Below are 10,276 nucleotides of genomic sequence, written 5' to 3'. Positions count from 1 at the left end.
GTGCAGTGGGGGATGATTGTAGACCGTTAATGTGTGTGCGTTGTAAATTTGTTTCGGCCAAAAATGCGAAGGAACTGTGAAACTGTTTTTACAAATGATTCTATTGTATGTATCTGCCTTTGCATTTCATTTTATTCTTGTTTTGCTAGAAGCACCTTATTCTATTTTTATTTTCTGATCTTTTTATTTTTTAGTATTTCATTATTATTATTTTTAATTTTATTCGTTATATTTTATTGGTTGGGTCTAAATGGGCGATGACCTAAATTATTAATTATTTGTATCACTTTTTCAATTTTTTTATTTTTGTTTTTAAATTTAAATAACTTAGTTGTTTAAACTCAATTTTAAAGACTAAAATTAATATTTTTATGTTTTATTATATAATGTTAACATCTTCATCATAATTTTTTATTGTACATCATTTACTGTAGAATATTTTTTTTAAAAATTATATTAAAAATAATTATTCTTAAGATATAAAACTATAATATATATATATATATATATTTGCTTGTAAATATAAATTTTTAGTCACTTAAAATTTTATATTTTTTTATTTGATACTTCATTTTTTTAATATCGAATTAGAATACACATTTGATTACTATCAAAGTGTAATAAAATATTTTTTAATAAAATTTTACTATGATTAATTGCTTAAACTTAATTTAAAGAGTGAAATTAATAATTTTTTAATTTTTTATCTTTTAAAAATATAAGTGATCAGTTTCTTGAAATTTCATTATTTTTTTATTTTGTACCTATTTTTAAAAATAAGTTTTATTTTAAAATTTTTTATTAGAATAAATATTTAGTCCTTATATTTAATACTTATTTATAAATTATTTTTATAATTAAATTTTATATGATATTTTTATATTTTGGTTCCTTTCATTGAACGTCATCAACAAGATTTTAAATGATAAAGACTAATTCAAAAATATCTTTTTATGTAAGGGTTAAATTATAAATTTTTTGTATAGAGACTAAAATAAATAAAAAAATATTGAGACTAACATTATAATTTAACTTTAAAATAATTAAATTCTAATAATCTTAACATGCTACTTCTTTTTTAAAATTTAGGATTTACATTCTTTGTATTCTAATAAATAAATATTAGATGTTAATCGTTGTAAATTATACTTTAATAATTTTTTATAAAAATTAATTTATTATTTTAATCATTTATATTAAACTTTCAATTAATTTATACATTTATAAATATTAAAACTTAAAAAATAACGGATGAATTGATAAAATTTATTTTCGTATAAATTTATTAAAGAAATTATTTTATAAAGCTTAATGTTTAATGTCAATTCATTGTATCATACGTGTAAAGATAATTAGACATTTAGTAGGTTTTACATTTAAATATGGTAAATATTTTTTTATATAAACAGGTAGATTGATATAGACTTGTATTGAATTGTCAAACTTCAAATGGAATACTAAATTTGAACGTACGTGACAGCAAATTAGTCAGAAATTGAGTAAATATCTCCTGGCAAAGTCAAAAGTAATTTATCAGGGTACTCAACTTGCATGGTATGAGTAGCATGGGCGTGGCATTGACCCAAGATCAGTGGAACTAATTGTACGAAAATGCTACACCAACGTTTGATCAAACAAAGTTGAGGCCCATTCAAATTTTCTGACTAAATCATTTTGATATTGTGGCCACCACATCGTTTCTTTCATTACAGTGAAGGTCTACTTTAGCATTACTATCACTAATATCGTTTTTGGGAACTGTTACCGGTAGCTGCTGTTGGTCCTGTGTAGAGTTATCCTCTGTAGGGGACGGTGCCAATCGACCTTTGCATTCTTTAGATTTTCCCCACACAACTAGATAAAGCCCAAAAACCACAACTACTGCTCCAATAATGCTGATATCATCAAATTTCAATAGAAAAAAAAAGGGAATATGGTCAATATATATTTATAAAAATAAAAGGGGGAACAATTTTGATGAGAAGCGTATCGAATTGTAGGATGTGGCTTAATTTTAAGTACCTTCCAAGGTAGAGTTGCTCAGATAAGATGATGCAGGCCAAGGCCGAGACAATGATCATACGCAAGGGATTAAAAGCAGTCACAATAACGGGGCCCATAACTTTTGTGACCTTGCCTTGTATGTAATACTGGACTCCAGATGTAACTATTCCCTGTAACAATAAATTAAGAAGAAGGTAAATAAAAGGACTACTGGTGAAATACTGCAACTTGGGTGGTGTTTTTATGTTTTAACTTTTTACTCAAATAGTTAAATGTTATTGATAGTTACATACTTGATAAAACTTAAGTGCACTTTCATATATGTTTTAGTTTTGTTTATCAATCAAAATTTAAACTTTATCTTGATAATCTGCGATTAAATATAAATATTTTATTAAAATAAAATTTTAATTTTAATTTATAAGCAGAACCAATAACATTTAAAGAAAAATATTTAAGTTTTGCCCTTACTTAACCATATTGTCTATGCAAAAACACTGACCGCATAAGCAGGAGCGAAAAGTCTTGTATCCCAACCAAGGGACCAAGCACGAGGTTGGTGCCACTCTGCGAAGACTGCTACAACAGAGCTTTGAAGTGCACCTACGAAGCAAACCCAAGTGGCCAAGGACATCTCTGCTTGGTATTTTCTCAATGTTATGGCCTACAAATCACCAAACCATGCATCATTTCCTATAATATACCAAAAGATATGTGATTTTATTATTTGATGTTTAAATTTAGTAGAAAAACACAAGTATATGGTATATGTACATATGTTCCACATGTTGCCTCTTGCTACAACTTACTTGCAATATGTAAAATGCAGAGAAGCCAGCACAACCAATGAGGAGGAAACATGTCCCTATGATCCAATGGTTGCCTGTAGGATTGCTGGTGTTCTCAGGCTGTGCGACATGGTTGGTTGATGATCCCAAAAAACTAAGTACGGGGCCTTTGTACAGTGCCATTAACAAGGTGCCTCCGAAAGTTATTACTGTGCCAATTACTTTGGCTTGACATGCTATCTCATTAATCTTCATGTGCTCCAATCTGCTTAGTATAAAATAAATTAAAAAACAATGGTATTTGATGTGAAAGTTTTGACCATTATTCCAAGTTTTAAAATATTTTCTAGACATCTATAAGATACACCCTATGGCGTCCCCGCGTTTTTTAGGATAAATGTGATATATGGATAGAAAAAAATTGTAAAAAGAAGTAATACAGTGTAGAGTACAATATAGCTGTTCAAAATAGTGATTCAAACAAGAAATCCATTCACGACCACAAAAAAAAAATAAAAAAAATCATTCCAGGTTAAATGTACGAGATTTGGTGTCCTTTGGCGTGCAATGCAACAAAATCAAATGTTTTTGTCTTCCTTGCGTTTGTGTCTGTGTACGTGCATAAGTATGGGACTCTGTTTCGGGTGGTAGATTAGCTCAGAAAAGAAAAAGGTAGATTGTGCGTATCTACATCATGGCTGAAACTTAATTTTGTAGTTTCAATGCGTGGTCATTATGATTTCACAACCTTTCTATATCTCATAAATATTAATTCAATTTTTTCTATATATTCTGTGCATTACTGCATTATACAAGCTAGTTATCAAGTCAAAAAAGTTTTAAAAAAATGTAATATATAAACAATTTCTTTTATCTGTGTTCTAAATTTTTTAATAAAAATCTTCTATCTTTGACTTTTTAATTTATGAACTTAGTTTATACAATAAAAAAATCAATATTAATTAGCAAGTAAAGAAAATTTAATATTATAGAAAATGGTCCTTCCCTAAATATTTTAAATTGAATTTCTTTTCCATTAAATTTCTCAAATTTGAACCTCTTTTTTACACACGCACATACATAATACTAGTTATGATATTGTTGCGCGGATTTACTTAAATTTAAAAAATTAATTTAAAATATATTAAAGATATTAACTTAGATTTTAGCACAAATTTTATCATAGACGGAATTTTAAAGTAGTATTTATTATGATCAATAATATAGATTCTTAGCTTTTAATGAGATTCAAGTTAAAAATGAAAAATTTTGAAGTTAACTTCATCAAGGCAATTCATTAAATATTTTACTTGTAATTTATTGTTTTATTGTAGGTCTCATATATTCAAACTACTTAATAATAAAAATTCTCAACTCTTTTAATGATCTCTTAACTTATTATCTACCACTTTATATGTATCGTATTAATATAAATTAAAATTTTAAAATAAATGTATATTAATCATTAAATTTTATTATAAATAATTAATATATATTAAAATATTTTTTAACGTGTTTGAAAATTTATAATAAGATCTAATGAATTGATAATATTAAAAAAAATAATTTTTAATAAATATTTATTATTTATTAATTTCTTAATTTGTGATTTTGAACCCACGTTAAAACAATAATATTAAAATATAACAATTATGAAAAATTGTAAGGTAGTTATGTAATTTTTTTAACAACGTCATTGTATAAGTATACACACATATAAGAAGTAGAACGGTCTTTGTTCGGTGAAGTAATATCTGATACAAAACATTGATGTATAAGATCTTCACTTAGTTTGATTGTTGGTAATTATAAAAATTCTTTGCGTCGCACTTGATTTGGTAACAGAATTTTGTGAGATTTAGACATAGACAGTGGCAATTTAAAACGTTAGAAGAGGAAGCACAGTGCATTTATCTACTGTTTTAAGTGGATGCTGGCAGACATAGAAAGTGACAACGGAAGTCATATGACGGAGATCAAGAGACTGGAATTTATAATTGCTTTCTCTTTTGAGGTTTTTATTTATCTTTTCTTTTAAAAAATTCTACATAAAATTTAATAAGGACATCACTCCATTTCAAGGTTAAGTCCTGTCAAACTTCAAAGGTAATCTAAAGTGATACTTGTAGATCCTAATCCTAAACTCAACAACAGTTGAGAGTTAGATTTAAAAACAAAAGGATAACTTTTTATTATTTAATAAATATTTAAATTTAATAATCTTTAAAAATTATATATAAATATGAATACACTATCATAATATTTTATTTTATAAACATAATATAACTGGGAATTGGACCTAAAGCCATTATTTTCAGAGTGTTTTGTATTTATTGGTTAAGTTTGTAGTTAATGCGTTATTTGATTGATCACATACCTTAGAATAACAGCCATGACAAAAGTAATGGAGGGTGCGGAGTTCATCACAGCAGATAGGAAAGATGCTGACGTGAATTTCATGCCCAAAAGGGCAAAGCACTGATCCAGTATTATTCTGTAAGTAATTAACAGCATATATTTAATTTCATAAACCATGTTGTAGTTTTACGTAGGGAAAGGAGTTGCAATAAATGGTACATAATAATAAACTGGAATTTATAAGTTGAAATCATTACTCGAAGAAAGCCAGTGCCATGATCTCTGAAAATACCCGCACAGTCATCTTTGGCCTAACTTTCCTGCAAAATTATTATTTTCTTTTAGTAAACCTGAATATGCCTTTATTTTCTACTTTAGATTATAAACTATTGCATACAAAATTATAACCGGAAACGAACGTAAAAGGTATGAGTTTGATGGTGTGCATGCATGGTTGATGATTATTAATTGCGAATAAAAGGAAGATTATTAGGAGAAAAGACCTTTCAAGAACAAATGCGAAGGGAGCGAGAGTTACAGAAGCGATGGCATTACGATACACAATGAAAACATAATGGCTCATCCCCTTCTTGATAGCATCCATGGCAAAAATGAACATGCCCGCAGAGCCAAATTGAACTGCCAATAACAGCAGATATGGCTTTGCATTTCTGAACCGCGTCCCCATGATCTTTTTCTTGTTATTCTCTCTCTCTCTCTCTCTCTCCCTCCCTCGATCTTTAAGGTGTGTGAGAAGTGAAAATTGCCTATGCTTTTTGTGTTTCTGCAATTTCACTGCGAAAACAATGCTGCCCATCTTAATATTTATACCCAACCGGTGAATATATTTCAAAAATGAGTTTTTTTAAAGTGTACGGATTAAAAATTATGTAGAGAATGTTTTATATTTTTTTAATAAAAAAATTATGTTGTTTTTTTAATCAATACTTTTAAAACACTAATCAATAATTATTTTAATGATTAACGGGTTTGCTGTCTAATCAATCTAAAGGGGTGATTAATGTGTATATATCACGTGAATTTCTGCTTAATATCTATACAATTTTTTTATTTAACATAATCATCTTAATTTTATATGGCGAATCATGTTTTTTAAGTGCAGTTTTGTATATCTATTTTTATAAGTGTTTTAAAGTAGTGTGATAAGGATATTGATAAAAATAATAATAATTAAATTTTTTTAATAGATAATTCTCTTTGAGTTATCTAAAAAATTAAAAAACTAATAATATTTTTAAAAAAAATATTTTTTAACTAATATCATAAAAAAAATTTATTTGTTATCGTCTTTTATTAACAAAAATAGTTTACCTTTTTATCTTCTCACTGTGTACTTTACATACGAAAGGGAATTTTGTGTCGTGTGTAAAACGTAATTGGTTTAGGTTGGTCCATAACTCTTTTCTTGTGAAAATTGTTGACGTCAATTTTTAAGATTAGACTTTAAATAAATCAAATTGATTTATTTTTATAGAGGAATAGAACATTTATCATAACAACATACAAAAATAAAATAAATACTTTCTAAAAAATATTTTTAAGAATCAATCATAAAAAGTAAAGTTAACAAAAAATATTTTTATTTTTATCATAATTAAAAATATCAATTAATTGATCAATCTATATTATTTGTATAATATGCTTATAATGATAATTATTTTATTTTTAAAATTGTATCGTTTTAGTTTATAAAAAAAAATTGCACGAACATAATGCACAAGGGCAATTTCTTTTATTGATTAGCTTGATATTCATCAAAATTTGCATTGTCTAAATTTTTATCAGCGAAAAAGAACTTTTATTAAAGGAGTTAAAGAGATATTTCAGCCTGTATATAAAAGTTTGCATAATCAAATGCAAGATTTTAAATATTGTAGTGGTTTAGTGCACTAAAAAAGAATAAGGAAAGGAACCCTGCAAAACTCGTTTTCCATTATTTTATTTTACAATAAAGGGAGAATGCAAAATAAATAAATAAAATTATGACTTCTGAATTATTATCAGTTAATCAAATATTTCACTACTCAAACTCCTAGATCCTAATGAATTTAAATGAGCTGAATTAATTTTCTACTTATGAAAAGAATATCACATCTGCACTACTTTCTCTCCCAAGCACTAATTATTATGATAAGTTGGTGGACGGCAAAAAAATTACGCAAATTATGTAAACACTTATGGAAGTTTGTCTTGAACTCTTTGATCAAGAAGATCATTCATGTCATATTCCTTTTGTTAAAGAGAGAAAAAAGTGACAGTTGATTGTACCATACGGTTAAGTACAGTTAGGGCAAGTACAGCCTGACATAACATGTTGAATACAGATTGTGTGATAAAGTTAATCTCGCGGTAGAGCCGAACTTTCTTTCAATCCCAACAAAATAAGGAATCTAGCATCTGCATCTAAATTATGAGGAAATTCAAGATTCTAAGTTAATCCCATGGCAACAAATGAAAATCAACAAATCATAAAACAGGAAACAATCAATCAAGTTTGTCATAACGAAGAAATACCAAATTAAATTCACGGGTTAGAGACCAAAACATTAGAGCTGAAAAAGATAATCGAGCCAGACGTGAATATTGATAATTAGTGGTTTGAAAACTACTTTTTAGTATAAAAAATTGGGCAAAGAGAATTAAAGAGAGAAGGGAATTAAAGTTATAATGAGGAGCAATAGTGCAATATTAAGAAACAACCAAATGCAAATCGTAAGCAGCATCACAGCAGCGAGTGGACAAGCATGGTTTTGTGGAAAAATTGACAGTTGCCACTTTGACTAAGTGGAAAACTTGGTGGCCACTTCGTAGAATTGGGATGCGCACCATGTCACCATGCATACACATACGTACGGTGAGCCACCCGTAGCACCCAATTTTGAATTTGCACCACACACTAAAAACCTAATGATTCTAAGCAATTCCGGAAGCTTAAATAAAAATAAGAAAAGATTCTTTTGGCTGATGTAATAGGAGATTCTAATTCTCTCCTTGTTATGAATCTTATGATGAAATCTCTTTTTTTTTTTCTTGAGTTTGGATCCATTTATTATTTCTTGTTTTTTGCTTCCTTTTTTTGGATTCTTCTTTCCACCATTGATATCCATGTTCGGTGATTTAAATGATAATCAAGAGAGCTCTTGTATAAGGTACAAGACGTAAGGATGGCATTTCCATGCCATAAACTCTATCCATAACTCTTTTAACATCATGTGTCGTAGTGTTTATATCCGGAATGTTACCCTATTCTAAATATTACAACTAATTAATTTTGTATAGCCATTCTACAATTTCCTTAGATTATGTAAATTATTTATATAGCTTTACAATTTCTTTCAAATTTTAGTTGAAACATTATATCCCATCATACTCTGAGTGGGACAACTGAAGAGAGAATGAGGGAAATTGATAATGCATTTCGACATCCTGGAAAGCTTATTACATATTGTCATTTTCCTTTCACCACCCCTTATTAACCCATTCTATATTATTGCACTTTAATAACAGTGTTAATACACTGTTCGTTGTATTTGTAGACTTGCACTAGGTATATTTTATCAAACAGCTAATTAACTTCACGCAAGACCAATAGGTTCATCCATCAGTACATAGTTAGCACTTTCCATGTCTTGTTGAAATAAGTTTTGATGGTGCGCTTCCTCCTCTGCCTTTTCCAATTTGATGCCTCTTTTTCACCTATGTCATCACTTTCACTGCACAAATTCGACCTCTTGATTTCATTTTCACTATGCTGAGAAGGCATTTGCTTAATTGGGTATCAGAATTAATGCCAATGCCTGTCACCAGACAGTAGTCCGCGTAGGACAAATTTTGACGCACTATACGTCCATCCAGCACGCCAAAAAATGAAATACTAATTAAAATCAATACAGTAATGTATTCGTGTGAAACATTGTTGATGCTTCAATAACCTTTTGGTTCTTTATGCATCCTTTCAATTATAATAGAAAATAAAAAAGAAATTAAAAACTAATAATTGTAAACTTTATCAAAAAATAATATTTATTCTATTTTTATAATTTTAATACAATAAACATGTACTTTTTCTATAAAAGAAATTTACACATGCTCAAACTCATGATGAGCCTTTATAGCTTAACAAAACCCAACATTAAAATGTGTTTGTACAGAGAGATTCAGCAAAAAAGGGATGAGTGTTAATTTTTTAAGTTAAATTAATATTTACTATTTTTTTCAAACGAAATAAATAACATAAAATATTATAATATAAATTTTAATTATTCATTATTTATGTTTAAATATTTTATATCTCCCTTGATCAATTTAGGTTAATTTTTTGTAGCATGATTAACATTAAAAATAAAGGCCATCCGTGACATTTATTTTGTTACACATGAAATTTAAAGCTAAATTCAAAACCACGTGTTTTAAGAACTAAATCCTCTTGATAAAAAAAATGATAGAGAAAGGAAAATCTCAAGTTAGTTCAATTAAGCAAACTATGAGATATGAATTGTGATTGTGCAGGTGATTGACTCTCACAATTCATTTTGTTCTTTTTTCTTATTTTATTATTGTTTCTCTTATTGTATATGATTTATTATGAATCTCTTAAAAAAAACATTATGGTTTATTTAATTAAGTTCGATACATTAAGCGGAAAAAAGTGGTCGTGGCCTAAGCGCACTCACTTGTTTCTGCGCAGAGTGGTTGAAGTGCTTGATTTTGTTTAATTATCTGCCCCCTCCCGTCCGGGAGCTGCACTTTAATGAAATCAAGATCAATCTCATCATCCTTTCTAATTATGACTCATTTTTTTGCAATAAAGAAAATGACTTATTTCTAATACATGCACTTTCTAATTGTACGTCTACCAAATTTTGGTTTGTGACCAAAACCCTTTTTGTAATCATGATTTATTAAAAGAAAATGCTGTCGAATTGGTAAATTACGAGGCGATTTACTGTTGATTAATTATTACTTCATCTCTTTTAGGCATGTAATTAACCTGAGATTGACTTCCTGGATAATTATTATTTTAATAATTATTTCTAAAAATAAGAAATATTTTCTCAAACTAAACAAATGACTATTTATAATCTTGAGAAATTCATTAAAAGATA

The 10,276-nt window shown here is 27.8% G+C and overlaps 1 protein-coding gene across 1 annotated transcript; it reads right to left on the bottom strand.

Moving 5' to 3' along the window:
- Window positions 1-1,669: 1,669 nt before the first annotated feature.
- Window positions 1,670-5,838, bottom strand: LOC113867288 (WAT1-related protein At4g08290-like). Its single transcript, XM_027502519.1, has 7 exons — window positions 5,654-5,838; window positions 5,408-5,470; window positions 5,170-5,286; window positions 2,814-3,057; window positions 2,507-2,668; window positions 2,023-2,174; window positions 1,670-1,895 (listed from the first exon to the last, which is right to left on the bottom strand). Exons 1-7 carry the CDS (start codon window positions 5,836-5,838, stop codon window positions 1,670-1,672), a joined length of 1,149 nt encoding a protein of 382 aa, XP_027358320.1.
- Window positions 5,839-10,276: the final 4,438 nt, after the last annotated feature.

The sequence above is a fragment of the Abrus precatorius genome, unplaced genomic scaffold, assembly GCF_003935025.1.
Source record: "Abrus precatorius isolate BTA unplaced genomic scaffold, Abrus_2018 Scaffold10, whole genome shotgun sequence".
In the NCBI taxonomy this organism is placed as follows: domain Eukaryota; kingdom Viridiplantae; phylum Streptophyta; class Magnoliopsida; order Fabales; family Fabaceae; genus Abrus; species Abrus precatorius.
Note: the sequence above shows the minus strand (reverse complement) of the source record. Positions and strands in the feature narration are given on the sequence as shown.